A 27,622-nucleotide genomic window follows, 5' to 3' on the forward strand; every position below is an offset into this window, starting at 1 on the left:
CCTCCAATCCTCCATCAACTCACCTGTGCCTGAGGATGTTTCAAATATCTTGCTGGTGGCCCTTCAGTTTTTGCACTAGCCTCCCACAGAGTCCATAGGAACACATTATCAGGCCCTGTGAATTTATCCACCCTAGTTTGCCTCAAGACAACAAACACCTCTTCTGTAATCTGTGCAGGGTGCATGACCTCGCTGATGCATTGCCTCACGTCTGTAGGCTCCGTGTCTGTCTCCCAAGGAAATACAGATGCAAAAAATCCATTTAAGATTTCTCTCATCCTTTTGTTCTTAATATATCTGTAAAAGCCCCAAGGATTCTCCTTCACCTTGTCTGCTAGATCTACCTCATGCCTTCCTTTAGCCCTCCTGATTTCCTTTTTAAGTGTTCTCTTGTGTTTCTTATACTCCTCAAGTAACTCATTTGATTCTACCTGCATTAGATTAGATTAGATTCAACTTTATTGTCATTGTACAGATACAAAGCCAATGAAATGCAGTTAGCATCTAAGCAAAAGTGCAAAGAATAGTGTTATTTACAAAATAAATAAGTGCAAATAAAAGGTAAGTGCTATAGCACACAAATATAAAAGTACGTATATGGGTGCAATACTGCTTAGTGCTGTGATGTGAGGTTCAGCGGGGTCACAGCCTCAGGGAAGAAGCTCTTCCTGTGCCTGCTGGTGCAGGAGTGGAGGCTCCTGTAGCGCCTACCAGATGGGAGGAGAGTAAAAAGTCCATGGTTAGGGTGAGATGCATCCTTGATAATGCTTTTCGCCCTGCCCAGGCAGCATTTATGGTAGATGTTCTCAATGTTGGGTAATTGGGTGCTGATAATCCACTGGGCAGTTTTCACCACCCGCTGGAGTGCTTTGCAGTTTGATACGGGACAATTGCCATACCACACTGAGATGCAGTTGGTGAGTATGCTCTCAATGGTACAGCAGTAAAAGTCCGTCAGTATCCTGGGACAGAGGTGAGCTTTCTTGATGCTCCGTAGGAAATAAAGGTGCTGTTGCACCTTTTTGATCAGGTTGGAGGAGTTCAGGGACCTGGTGAGATCATCGGAAATGTGGACACCAAGGAATTTGAAGCTTGATACACACTCCACTACAGCTCCATTGATGCAGGTGGGGATGTGAGTGTGGCTCCTAGTTCATTATCTGCAATGAACCTCCTTGTTCTTAACCAGGACCTCATGAAAACCAAGGTTCTAGAAACCTGTTAATCTTGCCTCGTGTTCTGACAGCATGTCTTTGCTTTAATGGCACTGTAGTCAACAAAACAAATTACAGATAAGTATTATCTCACATAATTTTTCCTTTCTAGTCTGAGTCAATAATATAGTTTGTTCATTCGTTGCGTGCCATGTGACATGGCGTGGACGATCATGGTCTTTCCATGACCATGGTTCTTGGCAGATTTTTCTTTGGAAGTGGTTTGCTGTTGTCTTTTTCTGGGCAGTATCTTTACAGAACGGGTAACCCCAGCCATTATCAATACTCTTCAGTATTAAACCACTGCTTGGTGTCGGGCTTGTGCTGTGCACCAGCTGCTCAGACAACCATCCACCATATGCTCCCATGGCCTTATGTGACCCTGATTGCGGGCAAACATGTGGTACACCTTGCCCAGGGGTGACTTGCAAGCTAGTGGAGAGAAGAATTGCCTTGTACTTCCTTTGATAGAGACATATCTCCACCTCACTGCCCGAAATAATATATGAAGCGCTTGTCAAATCTAGACTATGGGCTTTTATTTTCCATCATTTAATTTTAGAATATTGGCAAGATCTACTTGGCTTGAAATGGCAATGGTGAACTGTCAGGATGGTGTGTGGCTTGGAGTGAGCTGTATTTTGTCCCCAGTTCCCTGCTGACCTAATACTCTGTTGGTAAATATTTGTGATTTGTGAAGTATTTCTCTAATCTTGAAGAGCACCAGTATCTTATTGATTATGGATTTTGTGCTCATGTCGAGGAAGGAGTAAATATTTGGACTGCTGATTTGAGTACCAGTCTAGCAAACCAATCTGCTGTGCATGCCGTCAATCTTTTATAATGTTGCTTTCTTGGAAAGTGGAGAGTATTCCATTGGGTTTGTGAATTGAATCGTGCAGAAGGTGAAATGATCTAATGGAGTCAGTCACATGGTGAGATATTCACTGAAGGGTACCCAGATTCTGATTTGCTTTTCCAGCCACGTAGTTTGAGTCGCTATTGTGATGATTCTCCAGGATGCTGAATAGGATAGGTCACTCAGCAAAGGTAGTGCTGCTAAAGACAAGTGTGTCTTGTCATTGTGTACTGGTTGTATAACGTGAATATTACGTAACGCATGGAAAATATCTGAATGTTGTACAGTTCTTGATACTTTCAGGGGTGTTGCTTACTTTTTCTGGGGAGATGAAATTGGAATTGAATATTGTGCAGTCATTTGCAAACACATTGAATGTTATAGTAAAATAAAAGTAATTCAAGCAACTGAAGATGATTGTGCTAGATTGCAACCAGGGAAGGAAGATTGCTTTGGAGATTTGTATATGTGGTTCTCTGAATTACCGTACAGTGTGTTATCCAAGAATTAGAATAAATATGACATCAAGGTTGTGAAAACTGGTTCAGTTTCAGAAAAATGCAGAAAATGGCTAAGAAGGGAGGAGAGAGGTTTAATAGTCACAAAGATAGGTATTGATATACCAACTATTTAATTTTATAAAATATTTCTTCTGACAGTAAAGGGATTGACTGTAGCATTACGGCAAGGACTGTTAGGATGGGAAATAGCCAGGCCATGAGAGTACTGAATTCCCAAACACCACCCAGGTCTCATCACTGATGTAGTGCCAGTAGCGTTATAGTTTACTTTTTAACTTGTGTCGCAAATGCACCTTACACTAAATGTCAGTCCATGGAATATATTTAGTATCTGTTAATTTATCATGGTAACATTACTTTCTTTGTACTGTGTAAGGTACATGTACTGTATTGTGCACCTTGGTCCAGAGGAGTGTTGTTTTGTTTGGCTTTCATGTGTAAGGTTGAATGACAATGATTTTGAACTTGAAGGTAAAATTATTAGAAATTGGAACTGAGAGCAAGCCATTTAACCTACCACTGTAATCTTTTTCACTGGATCTTTCTTCTCATTTGCATCCATCTTATTTTGGACGTTTTTAGATATTACAACCATGATTTTCATTAGGACTCTTGGTTTTATATTTTCATTATGCAGCCAAAAGGTGAAAGACCTGATGTACTTTGAACAGAGTAAGGCACAGAATACACATCATAATATATATTTTAAGGGTTTGTAGGATAATAAGCTCCCTCCCATTTTGTGTGCACAAATATGTAGATTGTTGTTCAATGCCATTTCAAGTAGAGCACTTGGGTCTACCAACTTCTTCAAAGAGGGAACAAAGGAACTATCTGGAAGAGGTTTTGGTGCTAGCATCATCAGAAGATATGAGCAAAATGAGGCAATAAGTTATTTTAGTTAAGACAATACATGATTTTTGTATGGTGGAATAAAAGAAAAGTGTTACAGACATTACCACATGTAGAGCAGAAAGTTGGTATAATTGCCCAATTACATGCAAAGTAATACGTTCTATGGAGTAACACAGAATTTTACAGCAAAATTAGACTTTAACAGAAATTTCAAAGTTGCTATAGTGATAGGCTTTGGTAAGTTTTGCAGTTAGAACTGCAAAATCTGGGGCAGTAAATTATTAATGCTTTATAACCATGTAACAAGTTTATTCAAATTTTGAAAAATATTCTTCCTCTCACTGATATCTTCAGATATCACTATAACTTGTTATAGTCAGAAGTCATCTTTGACATGTTTGGTACTAAGAAATGACCTGACCTAATACATGCATGCCCCTCTCCTGTATGTATTTATTGAGACACAGTATGGAGTAGGTCCTTGTGGCCCGTTGAGCCATGCCACCCAGCAATCCCCCGATTTAATCCTCGCCTAATCACGGGATAATTTACAAAGACCAATTACCCTACTAACTGGTACATCTTTGGACTATGGGAGGAAACCAGAGCACTTGAAGAAAACGCATGCAGTCACAGGGAGAGTGCATCAACTCCTTACATGCGACGTCGAGAATTGGTGCCACTTGCCTGCACCATAAACCATTGTGTTAACCACCACACTACTGTGCCCCCTCAGCCCCTTTTTGATCAACTGACCAGGAGATGGCATGAACTACCATCCCTGAAATTTTCAAATAGATTTCACAACGAGGATGGGACTGAATCCATATTATTTAAAGCATTGCAAACTTTTCCAATGTTGGATGGTTTGAGGGATTGAATTAGAAGTAATACATGGAAGGGTTAAATGGCAGCAAAATATAACTAGCTAAGGTAGTTAGGCTGAAGGGCGTGTTTCCATGCTTTATAACTCTGGCTTTGTGGCAGTAAGTTAACTAATAAAATTAATTTTGTGTTGTTTTCAGAAAACAAAGACTGGATTTTAGAGCCTCTCTCTTTGCCGGAGCCGACTAGTAATCCTGTTCAAGTCTCAACCTCCTTACTGCTGCCTTGCATATTTTGTGAAGAATGTTACCCTGCAGAAGAGAAGCAATACTTACTCAGGCACATGATTCTTGAACACACACTGGTGATATCCGATGTGAAACTGATTGCAGATTTTAGAAGGTCTGATTTTTTTTTTCTTTATTTTAGCTCAGGGGCAGTGTTTCCCAAAAGTAGGTGGTATTGTTCCCCCCAGGGGTGATGGAAGTTCTGTAAGGGGGCAATAATGATAAAAAAGGGTGGTGAGGACACCCTCAGTAGCAAGGGCGGCAGCTGAGGGATTACAGACTTAATTTAAGGAATGAGTTAAAAAATGAGTAACTGTTTTGCTCACTGCAGTTTCAAGCAGCGATGCCAGAAACAGTTGGGAGTAAAAATGAAATGATTTCACTACTTTAACAAATTAGAAGAAGTTGAAGGTATCGACAATCATCTTGAATGTTACCTTTGGACCCCACCTGACACTCAGCTCTCACTTGTGACTCCAAGTAGCTGTTTACATGTGAACATGGCCACACCCTAGTACAGGCGGGTTAAACCAGGTGACGGTAGCTGGCGGGTCTCGTACCCCAATGGGATAGGAACGTACCTGCTCTGGCATGCGAAGTCAGCTCCAGCGGATGAAATCTACAGTGAGATCCAACGGGCAGGAAAGCAAATGGAGAGTGAAGGGTGTGATGATGCACAAAAAATGTCATAGTCACCCACTGCAGCCTGAGACAACTATTCTAGAGCCCCCATTCTATTCATATTACTGGACCCAGACTTCTGAGGTGGAGACATGGAACTGCCCAAGTGCAATGGCTTTTCCAGTTTGAAAGCTCTCCCACACAGGTTTCCTGTCATCATCGGTTACAACCACCAGTTGTACTGGTAGTGTTCTAGTTTATCTGTATTTCATTTACGGTCGTAGTTTGTTACTCAGTTAAACAATACCTTGTATTTTATACTTTTTTAACTATTTCAATCAAACTTAATCTAATTGAGTCAGCTACTTAATTGGGCCAAAATGTACTGGTCCCCATGTATCCCAATTAACTGGAATCCACTGCATGTAAAATATATTAAATTACGCAAGTACATTAAAGATTATAAATTTTGTAAAGTTGACTTATGAATTATACCAAAAAATGAGGCTGTAAGTGACACACACACAAAATGCTGGAGGAACTCAGCAGGCGAGGCAGCTTCTATGGAAAAGAGTACAGTCAATTTTTCAGGCCGAGACCCTTTATCGGGACTGGAGAAAAAAATGTGAGAATAAGGTAGGGGAAGGGGAGGAAAAAATACAAGGTTGTAGGTAACAGGTGAAGTCGGGGTGGGAGGGGTGAAGTAAAGAGCTGGGAAGTTGATTGGTGAAAGAGATAAAGGGCTGGAGAAGGAGGAATCTGATTACAGAAGGCCATGGAAGAAAGGGAAGGGGAAGGATCACCAGAGGGAGAGAAGGGCAGGCAACGAGATGAGGTGAAAGAGGAAATGGAACGGGGAATGATCAGGTGGGGGGGGGGGCATTACCAGAAGTTCGAGAAATACATGTTCATGCCATTGGTGGCTACCTTGTATTCCTTCTGAGTAGTCTCAGCCTGAAACGTCAACTGTTCACTCTTTTCCATAGATACTGCCTGGCCTGCCATGTTCCTCCAGCATTTTGTGGGTGTTGCTTGGATTTCCAGCATCAACAGGTTTTCTTTTGTTTGTGAGGCTGGAAATCAAAATTCACGTGGATATTCCCACACATACTGCTATCATACTTTTCTGCTGAGCAAGTAATTTTTTTTAAGTCATCCTATGTGATATAATCAACAATTACTTACAGCAACATTTTGTAATTTCTACTGACCATAGAAATGGAAAAGAATGTAGCAATTCATATAGTCAAATTGGTTATATTACGACAGCACAGGAATGCGCTCAACAGTAGTGAGATTTCATCATATTTTTTCAAGTCGTCAAGTTTATTGTCATTTAATTATGCCATCAAATGAAACAACGTGAACAGACTACTATCTTAAATAGTCATTCCTGAAGAAGATTGCAGAGTTTGTATTCAAAACGTCAGTTATAATTGGTATCTGTACTAGGCTTGAAGCCTGAGAAGTGTTTATTCGAGACGTTTCTCCGAACCAGGGTTCAAAGCCCAGTTATACACATAAAACTCATGTAACACACGATAACTTAGGAAATTAAGGATAAAATTGACAGACACATACATAAACAAAGTAAAGTGCACTAATTGAATATTGGAAGGTAGAGAACAGATTAACTAGAAACATTTTGAATGCGCTGTAGGAGTTCAGAAGTCTGATGGGCCGAGGGAAGAAACTTCTTCCTCTCCTAATAGTTTTTGTTTTTCTGCATCAGAGTCTCTTGCTTGATGGTAGAAAGTCAAAAATGTTGCTAGATTGGTGGGTGGGATCCTTGATAACACTAAGGATCCTGCATACGCAGTGCTCCTGATAAATGTCCTCGTTGGATAGCAGGGACACCTCTATGGTCCTGTCAGCCATTCTCACAGCCCTACATAGGGATCTCCAGTCCGATGCTCTGCTGCTCCCATCCAGCTTGTCAGGATGCTCGCAATAGTGCTCCTATAAAATTCACTTAAGATGGAGGTGGGAGCCTCACTTGCCTCAGTCTCCTTAGGAATTGGAGGCGCTGTTCTACCTTGTGTGAGGAACTGATATTAAGGAATCAGGTGAGATCGTCCATGATGTGAACTCTCAGCAACTTGCTGCACTTAACTCTCTCTACAGAGTAGCCATGTATTCACAGAGGGGGATGGTTCACCTGCACCTTCCTGAAATCCTGATTTTCACTAAATCTGGATTTCTTTTAAGTGGCAAAAGGAAGTAAAATGTCCATTGCACATTTGCAAAAGGAGTTGAAGTGCAAGGCACTTTGATCAATGGATAAGATTGGTAATTTGCATTGGCCTGATATAAATATGTTTCATAGGTTCATAGATTGCAGTAAATCTCTTGTGGGTCAAAATTGCATTTCCTTTTCCAGAGTTAAAAGCAATTGTAATCAACACATTACTGTTACTCAAGTGGCAGTTCTATTTCTTGTGCAGTTTATAGGTGCACATGTATGAGATAACTAGTAATGTTATTTAGCCTTCTAAAATCGATTTAAACAACAGAATAATATAAAAACACTACAGTGAAATAATTCAGTTGGAATAGGTTCAGGATGATATAAATCATCCGTTAAAAGAAACAATAATTGAAATTGTCACTACATGATCTGATAGTGAGAATGCCACTGGGATTGCTTATCAACTCACTTAATAGTTGTCCCTTCGCTATGAAACAGCAAAATATTACATCTTGACATCTCTCTTCTATTATAGATTTTCCACTTCCTTAATTCCTTCATTTCATCAGTCATTGTTTAGCACATTCCCTACGAAATAGATTGGTAAGATTCAGATGCCTAAAGAAGAAAGAAAAAAATTTACAAAATCAGTTTTCTTGGTTTTGAGCATTTACTTCAATTTTTGACCTCAAAGTCTTTTGACATGTCTAATATACTGTACTTCATAGTACATATTTCTTTCTCCCTGTTTACTTTCTGCAGTGTGAATCGCTTAATATTCTATTAACTATTCTAATTGACGGTGTGGTAAGCTTTCATAATAGCTAACAATTTGAATAAAATGAACTAATGAAACTTCAGAAATACTGAGTTTTGTTATGTTGGTGCTTTTTAGCTCTGGTGTATACCAGCAATATCTTGCCTGTTCTCTCGACATGGATCCAGAAATTGTTTTTGTTGTCTATCAAATACCCAACTGCCTGTAGTGCTTAATATTGGTTTTACGTGCAGGCTTACTGCCAGACATCTAACCCAACATGGTGCTCTCTGCAGGATGTCAGTGGTCTCTGAACCCTGGATTCACTTTGAAGACTCCACACAATGATGTTTTGTGAAACCAGATTTAAATGTTGCACGGAGGGCAAAATAAAGATTGTGGAGGAAAGATGGATGTATTCCTTTATTTCTAATGAATTGATTTAATACATCTGATCTTAATTCCTGATTTAAAAATAGTCATGATATTTGTCATACTTAGGCCATTCTGAACATACACGTACTGTATTAAGTACAGTATGTGACTCGCTGTACCTAATTAGATTTTATTTAAGCATTGATGTAAACAAGGGGAAAACAATAAGGACAAATATGGAAATTGTAGCATATAAATTTAGCCTTGAACTGAGATTATAATAGTGGAGAAGAAATGTCCAAATTGTCCAGGCATGTCATTAAGTAAAATGATGGTTATATTAGACAGTAGTTTAAAATAAATTTCCAAGAGGTTGATAAATCGAAGCAAACAAAGTGGTTTTCACAATTGAAGGAAATACCACGATGCAATTTATTTAAGGAAAACAAAGAATGATCAGTATCTCATATTTGCGGTGCAGACTCGAGGGGCCGAATGGTCTACTTCTGCACCTATTGTCTATTGTCTATTTGAATAGTGAAAACAGTATATAGTAAAACTCTTGATAATCCACTATTCAATAATTCAGAAATCCTGATGGTTCAGAATCTGGCCCACTTTAAACTCATTGGATTATGTTCTCCACACTCACTTTAAATTTATTGTACTACTGTCTAACACAAAAAAAGGGTATTAATAGAAGTAACATCCAATAATTGAGAATATTTGCTGCTTCCAGAGCCCTGAGCATGCTGGTTATTGTGAGATGCTGCAATAAAATACAGCACGTTTTATAACCTAAGTGAAGTGTCTGCGTTTTTATCTAAGGCAGAGGGAGTGATCAGTTGCATGTTGCTTGACATAAATAATGGATTTATAGAATGAAGAAGCATATAAATGGCACAATAAAGAAGCGATTTAAAAACACTTGTTTAAGAGAAAAAAAGTTAAACTTTTGAATGAAATTTTCATCATTGGCAAAGTATTAACACGTAATTGATCTTAAGCAGGGTTTCCTAACCTGGGGTCCAAGGACCCCCAGATAATGAAAGGAGTTTGTGGCATAAAAAAGTCTGGGAACCCCGATCTTGAGTAAGGTGCCCACATCTGCAGTAACGACTTAACCATTCCATAGTTAATCGGTGTTGGGCATCAAATCTGGAGGACCTCTGTCATCCAAACTTTAAAGTCCAGCTTCTGAGCAGCCATCACATAATTAAAGTAAATTTCACACAATTATCTAGGAAGAAAAGTAGCCTTAATTTTATGTGGCAAGAAAATAGCAGTTCATGGAAGCATGACTTGTATTTTGTTTTGTTTGTTTTAAGATACGTCTTGTATTGGAAAAAAAGATTTACCGAGCAACCAGTGACAGACTTTTGTAGTGTAATAAGAACCAACTCCCAACGTCCTGAGGGTAGGTTACTATTTACAATAGTTTACTAAGGGGAACTTAATTTCAAATTCACATTGATAGTTGTTTTCAAATTGTTGATGGTTCTAGTCCCGTGAACTAAGGGTGAAACAGGTGATTATAACCATATAACAATTACAGCACGGAAACAGGCCATCTCAACCCTTCTAGTCCGTGCCGAATGCTTACTCTCACCTAATCCCACTGATCCGCACTCAGCCCATAACCCTCCATTCCTTTCCTGTCCATATACCTATCCAATTTTACTTTAAATGACAATACCAAACCTGCCTCTACCACCCCTACTGGAAGCTCATTCCACACAGCTATCACTCTCTGAGTAAAGAAATTCCACCTCGTGCTACCCTTAAACTTTTGCCCCCTAACTCTCAACTCATGTCCTCTTGTTTGAATCTCCCTTACTCTCAATGGAAAAAGTCTATCCACGTCAACTCTATCTATCCCCCTCATTATTTTAAATACCTCTGTCAAGTCCCCACTCAACCTTCCATGCTCCAAAGAATAAAGACCTAACTTGTTCAATCTTTGCCTGGAATCATCTTCGTGAACTTCCTCTGAACTCTCCGGCATATCCTTTCTATAAGGGGCCCAAACCTGCTTACAGTGCTCTGTGAGGCCTTGCCACTGCTTTATAAAGTTTCAACATTGCATTTGCCTTTTTTACCTAAGTCCCTTTGCTTTCAGTATTTTGTATTTTCTTTCCAGTTAGAAAATAATCAATCCTTTCATTTCTTCTACCAAAGTGCATGAACATTCACTTCTGACACTGTATTCCATCTGCCAGCTCTTTGCCCATTCTCCTAATCTGTCTAAGTCCTTCTGTAGCCTGTCTTATTTCCTCAAAATGACCTGCCCCTCCAGCTATCTTCATATCATCTGCAAACGTTGCTCCAAAGCCATCAATTCCATCCAAATCATTGACATATAACAAAAAAAGAATTGGTCCAAAAACAGACCCCTGTGGAACACCACTAGTCACCAGCAGCCAGTCAGACAAGGCTCCCTTTATAACCATATAACAATTACACACGGAAACAGGCCGTCTCGGCCCTTCTGGTCTGTGCCGAACACTTACTCTCACCTAATCCCACAGATCCGCACTCAGCCCATAACCCTCCATTCCTTTCCTGTCCATATACCTATCCAATTTTACTTTAAATGACAATACCAAACCTGCCTCTACCACCTCTACTGGAAGCTTGTTCCACACAGCTACCACTCTCTGAGTAAAGAAATTCCCCCTCATGTTGCCCTTAAACTTTTGCCCCCTAACTCTCAACATGACCTCTTGTTTGAATCTCCCCTACTCTCAATGGAAAAAGCCTATCCACGTCAACTCTATCTATCCCCCTCATAATTTTAAATACCTCTATCGAGTCCCCTTATAAATGTTAGGTAAGAAATTTTAAATAAGCTCTTAAATAATATTATTAACAGTTGATATTGTTTTAATAGAGGAACAAGCAGACTACTACCTTCTCTGCGATGTTTTACCTGAAGACCGAGTACTTCGAGAGCAGCTTCAGCAGAAAAGACTTGTAAGTGATTACAATGAAGAGTGTCTCGTGTTTCACACTTATTATCAAAAATGTCAAACGAGAACATCTGCAGATGCTGAAAATTCAAAATAAGACAAAACGTTGGAAGAACTCAGCAGGCCTGGCAACATCGATAGAAAACAGTGAATGGTCGACATTTTGGTCCTGATGAAGGGTCTCGGTCAGAAAAGTCAACTGTTTACTCTTTTCCATAGATGCTGCCTGGCCTGTTGCTGAGTGCCTCCAGCATTTTGTGTGTTTTGCTTATCAAAATTTGGTTTAATTGAATAACTTGGCAAGGCCATCCAAGGATCTTTTGTTAATTGGATATTGATAAGAGTTGTAAGATTAAGGTGTATTTTGCCTTCTGGGAAGTGAGTCTAATTTAACTGAGTGCATCATTGTATTTCTTAATTCTTATTTAAAGGCTATTTTTTAAGGTTATGAAAAGATTTTGTAGTAAAAGACATCATATGGCATTCTTTCAATACCTTTTAAATGTTAAGACCTGAAGTATCTAAATTAAATGTGTAAGTATTATATAACTGACTCAGATTCTTAAAAATCTAGGCATGCATAAAATATCGCAAGTTGGGCTGTATTATAGTATATTGTTGATATCAGTCATTCAAAAAACAGAAAAAGTCCACATTTTAAAGAAAATGCATTGCTAGAATTGTTTTATGAAAAGTTACCTTTGAAACATACTTATATTTAAGAGTGCAACTAATAGATTATGACTTCACTTTTGTTTTAATTTGTTTAATTGGAATTTATTGTCTAATATACAAGGGGCGATTGATAAGTTCGTGGCCTAAGCTAGAAGGAGTCAATTTCAGAAAACCTAGCATATTTACTTTTCAACCTAGTCCCCTCCTACATGCACACATTTAGTCCAGTGGTCGTGGAGCATATGAATCCCTCCTTTGTAGAAGTGGTCCACAGCAGAGGTGATTGATAAGTTCGTGGCCTAGGGTAGAAGGAGGTGAGTTATTAACTTCAAACTTTCTTCATTATCACTCAGAGTTGAACTGCATGTGCATGTAACGAGAGCGTCCTGGACCTCCAGGTGGTCCACAGCAGGGGTGATTGATAACTTCGTGGCCAAAGGTAGAAGGAAATGAGTTATACAACTCTCGTTACATGCACGTGCAGTTTAACTCTGAGTGAAAATGCAGAAAGTTTGAAGTTAATAGCTCATTTCCTTCCACCTTAGGCCACAAACTTATCAATCACCTCTGCTGTTGACCACTTCTGGAGGTCCAAGACACTGACCTCTACAAAGAAGGGATCAGTATGCTCCACAACCACTGGACTAAGTGTGTAAATGTAGGAAAAATAAATGCGCTAGCTTTACTAAAATTGACTCCTTCTACCTTAGACCACAAACTTATCAATCACCCTTCGTACAATGTAGTTATGTGATTCAGACTAATGCAAAGTATTTACAGCAGTTTTTTAAAGAGTGCTTTTTACAGCCTCTATGGTTATCACTAGGGAGGGGAGTTAAAAAATGAAATTGTGTCCAAATCTGTAAACAAACATGAGGAAGCACTTGAACTTAAACTCTGCACAATTTAGCAATCTATAGACCAGTTTGATTCTGGTCATTATGTAGGTAGGCAACCATTGATCCCAGGGAATCATGGGTTTGCGCCTCTGCAGGGCGCGAACCTGGGCGGGAAGATTTAAAGAACTGACTGTTGCCCACGCAGTAGGCTCCCCCTCTCCATGTCACTGATGTAGTCCAAGGGAAGGGGAAGCGCCAATAGAGCTTGGCACCGGTGTCGTCACGGAGGTTGCCAGAGTGAAGTTGTAAGCAACATCAAACTGCCTTAGGGGGACCCCTGCTCTGGATTTCTTTCTTGGGCCTTACTCCCGTAGCCTTTCCCATGGGTGGGTGTGGCCACAAGGCAGCGGAGGATTAAAATCGGAGTTTTCCTTCTCCTAGGTGGGCTGCTGACCAAGGCTGATGATCCCCACCTGTCTGATGGTCATTATACATACAATTCAGAGGCAACTGAATGTAATCATGTTTGTATTCACCATTTTAGAACTCTCCACTTGACTTCCTTCATCTGGTTCTTTCTCATAGCTAACATCTGTCTTCACTTAGTGACTTGTAAACTACAATCATTCCCTCTGCAAGCAAACTTATTCAATCCACTTGGTCATTATGAATCCCTCAGTGCCAAAGTCTACTTGACCAGGATGTGTCGGCAAGTAATCTTTAGAACAAGGAATGTGAAACAACTGATGAAGAACAAATTCCTGTGACTCACCACATGTATCATGTTTGAGGTACCATGCTGAGAATGGGCCTTGGAGCTAACCTTCGCTTCAGGGTTGTTTGAAAGAACACTGCTTTTATGTAGCTTGTGGAAAAGTAGAAACATTGTTGTATGATGGCTAGAATTGTTTTCTCAGCAAACTCTCTGTTGGAGCAGCAACTCTGACCTCCAGCAGAAGTAGAATCCATTCCTTGACTTTGTTGGGAATTGTGTAAGCTTATTTTAAAATACTACATGTTTTGTTTGGTCAAAGGTTTTCAGTCTTCCTATTTTAATGGTGTTTTTGACAAGTAGTGGGCCTGTGGCTATCATGCTTTTCCATTGCGATTAGCACACGTTCTGAGTGAATCCTGCGCTGAACTGAGCACCATTGAATCCAGAAGCACAGTGAGAAGAAGCAACTTGGTCTACGACACAGGTGACTGAAGATCTTGGACAATGCAAGACATGCCTCATCACTTATCCAAGCTGCATGAGAAGAATTTGTTTTTCCTTTCAATTGATTTGATTCCACATTCTATAGAAGATCTGCAGATGTTTCCTGATCAAGTGGTCTGCAGCACAAAGGGCACAACAATGGGCAGATGGATTAATCTTGTTGTTGTTCAGAGCTAGGTTGGTTACAGCTTGCAAGTCATTTCTTATTACTTACTACAACACACAAGGAAGCTATTCTGCTAATTAGATCAATGCCAGTTCTCAGGAGTCCCATTCGCCTTTCTGATTTCCCTATAATTCTGAAACTTATTTCTTCCTTGTCTCCATAATGTTCCCATTGATTCTTTCCCCACTTAACCTACACCAAGGGGTAATGTGCAGCAGCCAATTAAAATATCAGTAAATTTAAAGAAAATCATTTGAGATATGAGAGAAATCCAAGCATGCAGCAGAAACTCAATGAATCACGTTAAAACACCATACCAGTACCGATCAGGATCAAACCCAGGTCCCTGGAGATGTAGGACAGCAGCATTAACTATTGTGTTGTAAGTGAAAGCAGATGTGTGAAGGAGGAATACTAGCTGGGGAATAGAGGTTAGATTGAAAACTCTAGATGTAATATGCATGACCGCATGCCTGGCAACAGATAGCATGATTAGGATTGAGCTGAGTAGTGAATCTGCAATGTTATCCCTAAACAATTATTTTAGTGTACTTTAATTTGCATTTATATTAAGAAACACATGAAAATAAGAAAATTATCCTGGCGCAATCACTAGCTAATATTATTGTCAAATGAATGCTGTTTGTTCTTCCAATCTAATAAGTTGAACAAGAATTAGTCATAGAAAACTACAGGGCAGAAACAGGCTCGTTGGTCCATCCAACTATTTGAACTGCCTAGTGCCATCAGCTTGCACCTGGACCATAGACCTCCTTATCCCTCTCATCCATGTACCTATCAAATTTCTCTTGAAAGTTGAAATCGCAATCATATCCACCACTTAAGCTGGTAGCTCATTTCACACTTTCACCTTTCTCTAACTGAAGAAGTTTCTCCTCATGTTCCCCTTAAATATTTCCCCTTTCACCCTTATCAGTCACCTCCAGTTGGAGAGTCTAGGCTCTGGTTGCCGCTAAGGATGATTTAAATATCTCTGCTGGGGCCCCTATAATTTCTGCACTTGCCTCCCATGGGGTCCAAGGGAACACCTTGTCAGGCCTTGGGGGTTTATCCACCCTAATTTGCCTTAAACACCTCCTCCTCTGTAACCTGTAATCAATGACCTTGCTGCTACTTTGCCTCACTTCTATAGATCTGTGTTTGTCTCCTGAGTAATCACAAAAAAAAATCCATGCACCTATCCAAACTTAGTAGCAGATAAGGTACCAGAGGATTGAGGCTAACTAATGTTCTGCTGTTTAAGAAAGTCTCTAAGAAAAAAAAACAGGAAGCTATAGGTCTGTGAGCCTGACATCAGTAGTGGGAAAGTTATTGGAAGGTATTCTAAGGGACTAGATATATGAGTACTTAGATAGACAAGGAATGATAAGGGATAGTCAGCATGGCTTTGTGCAAGGAAGGTCGTGTCCAACCAATCTTATAGAATTTTTCGAGGTTGTTACCAGGAAAGTTGATGAAGGCAAGGGATGAGATGTTGTCAAATGCCTTGGTGAAGTCCATGTTGACAAGCTCCCACATGGGAGGTTGACCAAGACTGTTTACTCACTTGGCATTCAAGATGAGGTAGTAAATTGGATTAGACATTGGGAGAAGACAGAAAGTGATAGTAGATGGTTGTCTCTCTGACTGAGGCCTGTGACTGGTGGAGTGTCACAGGGTTCAGTGCTGGGTACTTTGTTGTTTGTCATCTATATAAATGATCTGGATGATAATGTGGTTAACTGAATCAGAAAATTTGAGATTGACACCAAGATTAGGGGTAAGGTGGACAGCAACGAAGACTATCAGAGTTTGCAGGATCTGGACGAGTTAGAAAAATGGCAGATGGAATTTAATGCAGACAAGTGTGAGGTGTTGCACATTGGAGGAACCAACTAGGGTAGGTCTTACACAGTGAATGGTAGGCGACTGAGGAGTGCTGTAGAACAAAGGGATCTGCAAATACAGGTTCAAATTATCAAAGCATGTATCTATATACAACTCTGAAATTCGTCTTCTCCAGATAGCCACGAAACAGAGAAAGAACATGAAAGTTGTTTACATAGCAACTACAGACCCCCGCACAGAAAAGAAAAACACCCTAATCGTTAACCCCCAGATCCCCCTCCTCCCTGCACAAAACTGAACAGGAACATCGACCCCCAAAAAACAACCCCTCTCCTGTACAAAAAAAAGCTAGCCGAACACAACAGAACATCAACCCCCAAGAATGTCTCCTCACACAACAAAACTGAAAAGGAACAGTTATTAAAAAACGCGGAATATAAAAAACCATAAGTCTGAAACAGTCCACAGTCCATAAATGCAGAACCACGATACCATCCTATGATATCACTGACATCCATCAAAGAGATGGATGCCACACAAGGCAGAGAGGCCTACCACCAGCCACAGCAAGCCGCACAGCGATAGGCCACTCACAGATTCCTTCTCCAGCAGCAATCAGAAGGAAAGCAGTCCGCACTGAGCTCTTGCTCACCTTCCACATTGGTCTCGATGTCAGAATCTTCCTCGATGCTTTAGACTGCGATTGATGAACGCTTGAACTGGTGAATTGGAGTCGAACATCAGCGTACAACCAGTCTCAGAGTTTCTTTGCATCAAGGCCATCTGAGTGCCACGGAATCTTCTCGAAGAAAGTGCTGGATCACTCAGATGAACTCCAATTCAGATGAATCACAGAAACACATTTAATACGAAAAACACATGTAAAAGAAATAAAAAAGACATGTTTGGGAGCTATCTGGAAGATGTCGACTGAGGGAACGTTCTAGCATCATCTTGATTGAAAAGGTCCGTTATTCATTGAAAGTGGTGTCACAGGTAGATGGGGTCATTGAGAAAGGCTTTTGGCACATTGGCCTTCATACACGTAGGTATTACCTACAGGAGATGGGATGTTGTATAAGTTGCTGGTGAGCCTTAACTTGGAGTATTGTGTGTACTTTTGGTCACCAACCTACAGGAAAAATGTAAGTGAGGTTGAAAGAGTACTGAAAAAAATTACAAGGGTGTTTCTGCAACTGGGGGACTCGAGTTATTAGGAAAGATTGAATAGGTTAGGACTGAGGGGAGATTTGATGGAGGTACACAAAATCAGGAGGGGTATAGATAAGGTAATTGCAAGCAGGCTTTCTCCATGGAGGTTGAAGTCATGGGTTGAGGGTGAAAGTTGAAAAGTTTAAAGGGAACATGAGGGGAAACTTCTTCACTCAGAGGGTCATGAGAGTTTCATGTCAGTGGCGCATGCGAGCTCATTTTCAACATTTAGGAGAAGTTTGGATAGGCACATGGAGGGCTATGTTGGGTGCAGGTCATTGGGACTGGGCTGTTTAAATGTCTCAGCATGGACTAGATGGGCTGAAATGCCTGGGTTCTGTGCTGTACTTTTCTATGACTAGTAACCTTCCTGTAATACCTTGGGCTCTTGTTTAGTATCTTCATGGGCAGCACCTTGTCAAAGGCCTTCTGAAAATGCACTGACTCTCCTTTGTTCATTATGCCAGTTATTTCCTCAAAGAATACCACAAGACTTATCAGGCAAAAGTTCCGCTTGAGGAAACCATGCTAACTTTGGCCTATTTTATCATGTGCCCGAAACATCATCCTTAATAATAGATTCAAACATCTTGCCAAGCACTGAAGTTAGGCTAACTGGCCTTAAATTTCTTACCTTTTCCTCCCTTAAAGAGTGGAGTGACTTCTGTAGTTTTCCAATAGTCCGGAACCATTCCAGAATCTAGTGATTCTTGAAAGAGCTACTAATTTCCACAATCTATTCAGGAACTTTTTTAGAATCCTGGGGTGTAGTTAATCTTGTCCAGGTGACTTGTCTATCTTCAGAACTTTCAGCTTCCCAAGCACCTCTCCTTAGTAATAGCAGCTACACTCACTTCTGCACTCTAACACTCTTGAATTTCTGGCATACTGCTGGTGTCTCCCACAGTGAAGGCTGACATAAAATTCTTATTGAGTTTATCTGCCATTCTCTCACACCCATTACTACCTCTCCAGCATTTTTGTATCCATAGCTAAGACTTTTGCACGGTACTGTATTTGTCAATGTGAATTGGAGAGTGAGTTCGTATATCTGGTGGGAGAGACGAATGTTGGGAATGGCAAGAGTGGAGCACTGCTGGAGGGCTTTGGGTCAGGTGCTAGGGTGGGGAGTGGCACGAGTGCAGACAGACCCAGCACAGAGACACCAAGCAAGGTCACTTGATTCCAAACAATTGATTTACTAATCATTACAAAATGTCTCTTTGTTGGCTCCTGCTTCCTCCAGTCTCCTTATACCCTTCCCACTCACGGTCCACAGTGGAGACAGATCCATATCAGAATCAGGTTTATCATCACTCAGATATGTCATGAAAATTGCTTTTCTTTTTGATGTGTAGCAGTACAGCGCAATACATAAAATTATTCAGTATTGTGCAAACGTCTTTAGCTCCCTAGCTATATATATATACCAAAGACCTTTGCACAGCACTGAAAATACTTTTGTTATCCTCTTTTATATTAGCCAGCTTACCTTCATATTACATCTTTCCTTTATTTATTGCTTTTTTAGTTCCTTTCTGTGAGTTTTTAAACAACTTCCTAATCCTCTAGCTTCCCACTAATCTTGTTATTTTGTATATACTCTTTTGTTATTGTGCTTTCTTTGACTTCCCTTGTCAGCCATGGTTGCCTCATCCTCCCTTTAGAATGCTTCTTTGAGACGAACTGCTCCCACATTTTCCAAATTGCTTCCAGAAACTCCAGTTGCTCTATCGTCGTCCCTGCTTGTGTGCCCTTCCGATCAACTGTAGTCAGGTCTTCTCTCATGCCTCTGTAGTTCCCTTTACACTGCAGTAGACCATAAGATGCAGGAATAGAATTAGGCCATTTGGCCCATCAAGTCTGCTCTGCCAATTCATCATGGCTGCTGTAATTTCCCTCTCACCCCAGTCTCCTGCCCTCTCCCTGTATCTCTAAAAAATTCCCCGTCCTGTAATCCTGCACCAACCTGATTTTCCCTATCTACCTACAGATTGAAATCCCCCATAACTATTGTAAAATTGCCCTTTTGGAATGCATTTTGTATCTCCTGTAATTTGTAGACCACATCCTTACTACTGTTTAGGGGTCTGTACACAACTCCCTTTAGATTTTTTTTACTCTTGCAGTTTCCCAGCTCTCCCACAATGATTCAACACCTTCTGATCCTATGTCACCTCTTTCAAATGATTTGATTTCATTTTTTTACCAACAGAGCAACGCCACCCCTCTACCTTCTGCTTATCCTTTTGATACAATGCGTATCCTTGGACATTAAGCTCCCAGCTATAATCTTTCAGCCATGATTCCATAATGCCTACATCATACCTGCCAATCTGCAACTCTGCTGCGTTCATCTACCTTATTCCATATACTGCGTGGTAATTCCAATGCATTTGATATTAGCTTCTCCCTCTGAAACTGCAGGATGAATTGTATCATATTATCACTGCCTCCTAAGGGTTTACTCTAAGCTGCCTAATCAAACTGGTTCATTACACAACATCCAGCCCCCAGTGAGCTTAATCACAAGCTGCTCTAAAAAGCCATCTTGTAAGCATTCTACAAATTCTTTCTCTTGGGATCCAGCACCAACTTGATTTTCCCATTCAACCTGCATATTGAAATCCCCCATAACTATTGTAACATTGCCCTTTTTACATCTCCTTTCTCTCTCCTGTTGTAATTTGTACCCCACATCCTGGCTAGAGGATATAATTCCATTTAGGGATTTTTTATCCTTTCCATTTTTTAGCACTACCCTAAATCTAAGAATTGTAAATCTCTGATCTTATGTCATTCTTTCTAAGGATTTGATTTCCCTTTATGCCCTGACCAATCAAGAAACTTATCAACCTCTGCCTAAATATACATAAAGACAGCCTCCACAGCTGCCTGTGGCTAAGAATTTCAGATATTCTGGCTAAAGAAATTCCTCCTCATCTCTGTTCTAAAAGGATCATCCTGTATTCTGAGGCTGCGTCCTCTGCTCTTAGATTCTCCTACCATAGGAACCATCCTCTCCACATCCACTCTATCAAGGCCTTTCAACATTTGATAGTTTTCAATGAGATCACCCCTCATTCTTCTGAATTCTAGTGAATACAGGCTCAGAGCCATCAGATCCTCTTCACGTGACAAGCAATTCAACCCTGGAATCATCTTTGTGAACCTCCTCTGAACTCTCTCCGGCATATCCTTTCTATAAGGGGCCCAAACCTGCTTACAGGGCTCCATGAAGCCTTTGCACTGCTTTATAAAGTTTCAACATTGCATTTGCCTTTTTTACCTAAGTCCCTTTGCTTTCAGTATTCTGTATTTTCTTTCCAGTTAGAAAATAATCAGTCCTTTCATTTCTTCTACCAAAGTGCATGGCCATTCACTTCTGACACTGTATTCCATCTGCCAGCTCTTTGCCCATTTTCCTAATCTGTCTAAGTCCTTCTGTAGCCTGTCTATTTCCTCAAGATGACCTGCCCCTCCAACTGTCTTCATATCATCTGCAAACGTTGCTCCAAAGCCAAAAATTCCATCCAAATCATTGACATATAACGAAAAAAGAATTGGTCCAAAAACAGACCCCTGTGGAACACCACTAGTCACCAGCAGCCAGTCAGACAAGGCTCCCTTTATTCCCACTCTTTGCCTCTTCCCAATCAGCTACTGCTTTTTCTGTGCTAGAATCTTTCTGTAATACCATGGGCTCATAGCTTGTTAAGCAGCGTCATGTGTGGCTATCAAAGTACGTGATATCAACCGATTTTCCTTTGTCTATCCTGCTTGTTATTTCTTCAAAGAATTCCAACAGATTTGCGAGGCAAGATTTTCCCTCGAGGTGACCATGCTGACAGCAGCTTATTTTATAATGTGCCTCCAAGTATCTCAGAACTTACCCTTAATAATTGACTCCAACATCTTCCCACCCACTGAGGTCAGACTAACTGGCCTATAGTTTCCTTTCTTCCGCCTCTCTCCCATCTTGAAGAGTGGGGTGACGTTTGCAATTTTCCGGTCTTCCGGAACCATTCCAGAATCTAGTGATTCTTGAAAGATCATTACTAATGCCTTCACAATGTTTTCAGCCACCTCTTTAAGTACTCTGGATTTTTGATGGAATATTCAGGGAAGTTGGATGCTAGTGCATTTGAACTTCTGTGAAATATAAAGGTTCCATTCTTATGAACGGTGTGTAACTCAAACAGGTTGCAAGTTGCAAAAATGGCCACAGTGTTCCCACCCTGCACAAGATATCCTGAAGTGGGAAGGTGAACAGTCAGAAGCCATGGTACATATTGGTACCAACATTATAGGTAGGAAAAGGGAGGAGGTCCTGAAACACTAAGTACACTGCAGATGCTGTGGTTAAAGCAACACAGGACTGGTCCTGACGAAGGGTCTCGGCCCGAAACGTTGACTGCTCGTTTCCACGGATGCTGCCCGACCTGCTGAGTTCCTCCAGTGTGCTGTATGTGGAGGTCCTGAAAACAGACTACAGGGGGTTAAGAAGGAAGCTGAAAAGCAAGACTACAAGGTTAGTAATCTCGGGATTACTGCCTTTGCCACGCGACAGTGAGTATAGGAATAGAGTGAGGTAGAGGATAAATGCTTGGCTGAGGGATTGGAGCAGGGGTCAGGGATTCAGATTTCTGGATCATTGGGACTGCTTTTGGGGCAGGTGTGACCTGTACAATAAGGATGGTTGAACTTGAATCCAAGGGTGACCAATATTCTGGCAGGGGGTTTGTTAAGGCTAATGGGGAGAGTTTCAACTAGAATTGCTGGGGGGTGGAAACTGAACTGAAGAGAGGGAGGAAGAGGTGGTTGGCTAATATATAGAGGAAGCTTGTAGGCAGTGAGAGAGGGAGGATAGGCAGGTGATAGAGAAGGGATGTGCTCAGACCAATGGTTTGAGGTGTGTCTATTTTAATGCAAGGAGTATTCTGAACGAAGCGGATGAGCTCAGAGCGTGGATCAGTACTTTGAGCTATGGTGTTATAGCCATTACAGAGACTTGGATGGCTCAAGGGCAGGAATGGTTACTTAAGGAGCCAGGCATTAGATGGTTCAGAAAAGGCAGGGAGGCAAAAGAGGTGGGGGAATGGCACTACTGATTAGAGATAGTGTCACGGCTGCAGAAAAGGAGAAAGTCATGGAGGGATTGTCTAATGAGTCTCTGGGTGGATGTCAGAAACAGGAAGGAGTCAACAACTCTACTGGATGTTTTTTCTAGACCATCCAATAGTAACAGGGACATCAAGGAGCAGATAGGGAGACAGATTCTGGAACGGTGCAATAATAACAGGGTTGTCATGATGGGAGATTTTAATTTCCCCAATATTGATTGGCATTTCCCAGGAGCAAGGGGTTTAGATGGGGTGGAGTTTGTTAGGTGTATTCAGGAAGGTTTCCTGACACAATATGTAGATAAGCCTACAAGAGGAGAGGCTGTACTTGATCTGGTATTGGAAAATGAATCTGGTCAGCTGTCAGGTCTCTCAGTGGGAGAGCATTTTGGAGATAGTGATCACAATTCTATCTCCTTTATGTCAGGAAAACGTTTACTAATTGGAGTATGGGGAAATATGAAGCTATCAGGCAGGAACTTGGGAGCATAAATTGGGAACAGATGTTCTCAGGGAAATGTACAGCAGAAATGTGGCAAATGTTCAGGGGATATTTGCATGGCGTTCTGCATAGGTACATTCCAGTGAGACAGGGAAAGGATAGTAGGATACAGGAACCATGGTGCACAAAGGCAGCTGAAAATCTCGTCAAGAAGAAAAGAAAATCTTACCAAAGGTTCAAAAAACTAGGTAATGATAGAGATCTAGAAAATTATATGGCTATCAGGAAAGAGCTAAAGAATGAAATTAGGAGAGCCAGAAGGGACCATGAGAAGACCTTGGCGAGCAGGTTTAAGGGAAACCGCAAGGTATTCTACAAGTAAGTGAAGAGCAAGAGGATAAGACGTGAGAGAATAGGACCAGTCAAATGTAACAGTGGGAAAGTGTGTATAGAACCGGAGGAGGTAGTGGAGTTACTTAATGAATACCTTGCTTCAGTATTTATTACAGAAAAGGACCTTGGTGATTGTAGGGATGACTTACAATGGACAGAAAAGCTTGAGCATGTAAACATTAAGAAAGAGGAGGTACTGGAGATTTTGGAAAGCATCAAGTTGGATAAGTCGCAGGGACCAGATGAGGTGTACCCCAGGCTACTGTGGGAGGTGAGGGAAAAGATTGCTGAGCCTCTGGCAATGATCTTTGCATCATCAATGGGGGTGGGAGAGGTTCCGGAGGATTGGACGGTTATTCCCTTATTCAAGAATGGGTGTAGAGATAGCCCAGGAAGTTATAGCCTTTAGCAGTTGGTAAGCTGATGGAAAAGATCCTGAGAGGCAGGAATTATGAACATTTGAAGAGGCATGGTCGTGCCTTATGAGCCTGATTGAATTTTTTGAGGATATAACTAAACATATTGCTGAAGGTAGAGCAGTAGATGTAGTGTACATGGATTTCAGCAAGGCTTTTGATAAGGTATCCCATACAAGGCTTATTGAGAAAGTAAGGAGGCATTTGATCCAAGGGGACCTTGCTTTGTGGATCCAGAATTGGCTTGCTACAGAAGGCAAAGAGTGTTTGTAGACGGGTTATATTCTGCTTGGAGGTTGGTGACCAGTGGTGTGCCTCAGGGTTCTGTTCTGGGACCCTTCTCTTTGTGATTTTTATAAATGACCTGGATGAGGAAATGGAGGGATTGGTTAGTAAATTTGCTGATGACAGAAAGGTTGGGGGTGTTGTGGATAGTGTAGAGGGCTGTCAGAGGTTGCAGTGGGACATTGATAGGATGCAAAACTGGGCTGAGAAGTGGCAGATGGCGTTCAACCCAGATAAGTGTGAGGTGGTTCATTTTGGTAGGTCAAATATGTTGGTAGAATATAGTATTAATGGTAAGACTCTTGGCGGTGTGGAGGATTAGAGAGACCTTGGCACAACAGAGGATGAGAGGTGACCTAATAGAGGTGTATAGGATGAGAGGCATTGATCGTGTGGATAGTCAGAGGCTTTTTCCCAGGGCTGTAATGGCTAAAATGAAAGGGCACAGTTTTAAGGTGCTTGGAAGTAGTTACGGAGGAGATGTCAGGTGTATGTTCTTTTTATGCAGAGAGTGGTGAGTGCCTGGAATAGGCTGCGGCAATGGTGGTGGGGGCAAATACAATAGGGTCTTTTAAGAGACTTTAATAAGAGACTCTTTAATAGGTAAATGGAGCTTAGAAAAATAGAGGGCTATAGATAACCTTGGGTAATTTCTAAGTAAGTACATGTTTGGCACAGCATTGTGGGCCAAAGGGCCTGTATTGTGCTGCAGGTTTTCCATGTTTCTGAGATGCCTACAGCCCCATTGCAGTTGGCAAACCTTTCCCATCAGCTTGTTTGTATGTCCTAGGCTGTGTATATGTTAGGTGTACATAAGCTAGAGAGAACCTAAACGTCGACAGTGCTTCTCCTTATAGATGCTGCCTGGTCTGCTGTGTTCCACCAGCATTTTGTGTGTGTTGTTTGAATTTCCAGCATCTGCAGATTTCCTCGTGTTTGCGTAATAAATAAGAGTCAACATTGATGTGCAAAATAGATTATTGGCCCATCCAGTCAATGCCAGCTCGTATAATGTTCCTGGATCCTTTTCTTCATCAGCTCAACGGTTTATTCCCTCTTCCCTCCAACTTGCCCTCTTTAATACATCTATACAATGTATTATGTTAGTGAGTTACCTTTTCATCCATGTTCAGTAAAGGAAGATTTATTTTTCCTCAATTACCTATTCTTCTTTTGCCAATTATGCTGCTGGCAGCAGTGAAGGTCCTCCATCTCTGACGGCATTCATGGTTTCTTTGTTCAGGTCAGTAGCTTCCTCAAGGTTTACTGTCAGTCACGCAAGTTCCGGGTGGAGACTCAGAAATACCGTTGCACACAGATATAGAAGGATTCTTAATTGCAGTTTCCATAAGCTTGGTTTGACAAGTCAGAGTTGTTAACCCTGAGCTGAACGCCTGAACCTGGAGGATCGGTGGACCACACTTAGTCTGGCCTCTAACCTTTGACCTGTTTGGCATGGGTGACCCCCACCAAGGGCCAAAGAACAAAACCCTGACTCCAGCCAGCATAGCTCTCCAGGTTATTGGGGCACACAAACATCCAAACCACAACAAGGTTGTGGTCCTTTTGGAGGGAATTCCCCATTAGATTTCTTTATATTTATGGCCTTTGTTATGCTTATTCTCATAAGTGGAAGCATTCTATCTATGCACTCTGTCAGAACTTTTCCTCATCTTAAGTACCTCTATTAGGTCACCTTTCAGCTACTTTTCTCAGGTGAAAAGAGATCCTGTTTGCTTTTCCTGATACACATTTCTGGTATCAACTTTGTAAATCGGTGCATTCTCTAGTCTCTTGACTGCTCATCCGTCATGTTTCCTTCCTAGGTACACATCAAAGCAAAGTAATGATTTGCTCTCTGTGCCATCTCTATTATTAACCGTGGTTTTGTTCTATCTATCTTTTTGTAGCCTCATTCCCATACTTATTGATTGCCTGCAAAACATTTGCTAGTTGATTTTATGTTACACAAAATATAAAAAGTATATTGTAACTTCTGTTTGATCAAAAGAATCTTCAAGTGCAGGAGGCAATGAAGACCTTACAAACCAACAAATAGTTATTTAGACAAAGTGCCTTTTTGTGGGCTATTGTGGACTCTGCCTAAAGTGTGGTGAAATTTATAATACCCCAATGAATGCAGTGTTTTTCAGATACCCGTGGTGATCTAATTTCTCCCCCCCAGCCCTATTGTTTGTTACCTTAAATCCTTGATACTAATTCTTAGAAATTGAGTGTGAAAAAACCACACTACGACAAAACCCACAGGAAGAAGAAGCGTCAACTGGTTCAGGACGAGATACGAGCAGAAGTGGAGGAAGACTGATACAGTAGGATGGTCGGCATGTACGAACAAGGCGCCCACCACGGCCGTGTCATCGGCGAACTTGATGATGTGGTTCGAGCTGTGTGTGTCACGAGACTGGCAGCTCAAAGTCGACCTAGGGAGGCAGTCAAGTTCCCAGAGAACATCACAGCTACTCCGCTCTGCCCGGACATGGTGTTAATATCAGAGTCTACAAAGCAAGTTGTCCTGCTGGAACTTACCCTGGGAAGACTGGATTGAAGGGGCCAACGAGTGCAAGGGGGCTAAATACACAGATCTTGCTGCAGAATGCTGGAGCAATGGCTGAAGAGCTCGCTGTGAGCCAGTCGAAGTTGGGTGCCAGGGCTTTGCCGGCCATTCATTACAGCGGACTCTTAAACTCCTTGGAATAAAAGGACTGCCGTGCAGAAGAGCCGCCAAGAACATTCTAGAGGCTGCTGTAAAGGCCTTGCAGTGGCTGTGGATCTGGAGGGGGGGCGGATCCGTGGATTAGTGCGCCACTCGGACACAAGTTGGGGGCTGATCACCCCCGGCTGGGTCGCCTGAGCGAGGATATCTGATGATTAAAGACCCGAAACACCTAACGACCCCGGGTTCATCACTAAAGACGTGTCCAAGTAGCACCAGAAGGTGTATTCTAAAACAATTAGAATTTGAGTGTAAAAAAAACCCATAATCTTCGAATTGGAAGCATTTGTGGAGATTTATAATCAGACTTTATGAGCATGTGATACTTATAGTAAGTGTTGGGTACACTCCAACTCAACTCAAAGCTACTGTTTTTAGTTCAGAGGCTGTTGTAAGAACTTGTGTTAAAATGTAGAGGAGCACATATGAACTTAAACTTTTAAATATAAACTGCATCTTTCTATCATTTTAAAATGTAAGAATCAGTAACTTTGTTTTTTTATTACAATGTGACATTCCATCATAGCAAAATAACAATTTTTCAATCAAATTGTTTATGTCTAGCACAGAATAACAGGAATTTCCTGTTATCCATTAGGTTTTGGACCTGAAGTTTGTGGTCTGATTAAAAATCACATGCTCCGTTGTGGATAGGGAATAGGAATGTGGAAACACAACTCACAAAACATGAGATTTTCATTAGTATCTTGGAACTTTTCAGAAATAGTATAAATACAATCAGGGAAGCATCTACTTTTATGGCATTGTCAGTGCTCTTCTCAGGGTGCCGTGAAGCACT

General features: G+C 41.1%; 1 protein-coding gene across 2 annotated transcripts in view; it reads left to right on the top strand.

The window, feature by feature from the left end:
• Positions 1-27,622, top strand: part of znf277 (zinc finger protein 277) — a 66,274-nt gene that overhangs the window by 3,022 nt on the left and 35,630 nt on the right. For both annotated transcript variants that reach the window (XM_059978247.1, XM_059978248.1), the window contains exons 2-4: positions 4,475-4,676; positions 9,831-9,919; positions 11,393-11,475. In XM_059978247.1, coding sequence (XP_059834230.1) covers positions 4,475-4,676; positions 9,831-9,919; positions 11,393-11,475 — 374 coding nt within the window. The remainder of the gene's footprint in view (positions 1-4,474; positions 4,677-9,830; positions 9,920-11,392; positions 11,476-27,622) is intronic.

Source organism: Hypanus sabinus, chromosome 8 (assembly GCF_030144855.1).
Source record: "Hypanus sabinus isolate sHypSab1 chromosome 8, sHypSab1.hap1, whole genome shotgun sequence".
Classification (NCBI taxonomy): domain Eukaryota; kingdom Metazoa; phylum Chordata; class Chondrichthyes; order Myliobatiformes; family Dasyatidae; genus Hypanus; species Hypanus sabinus.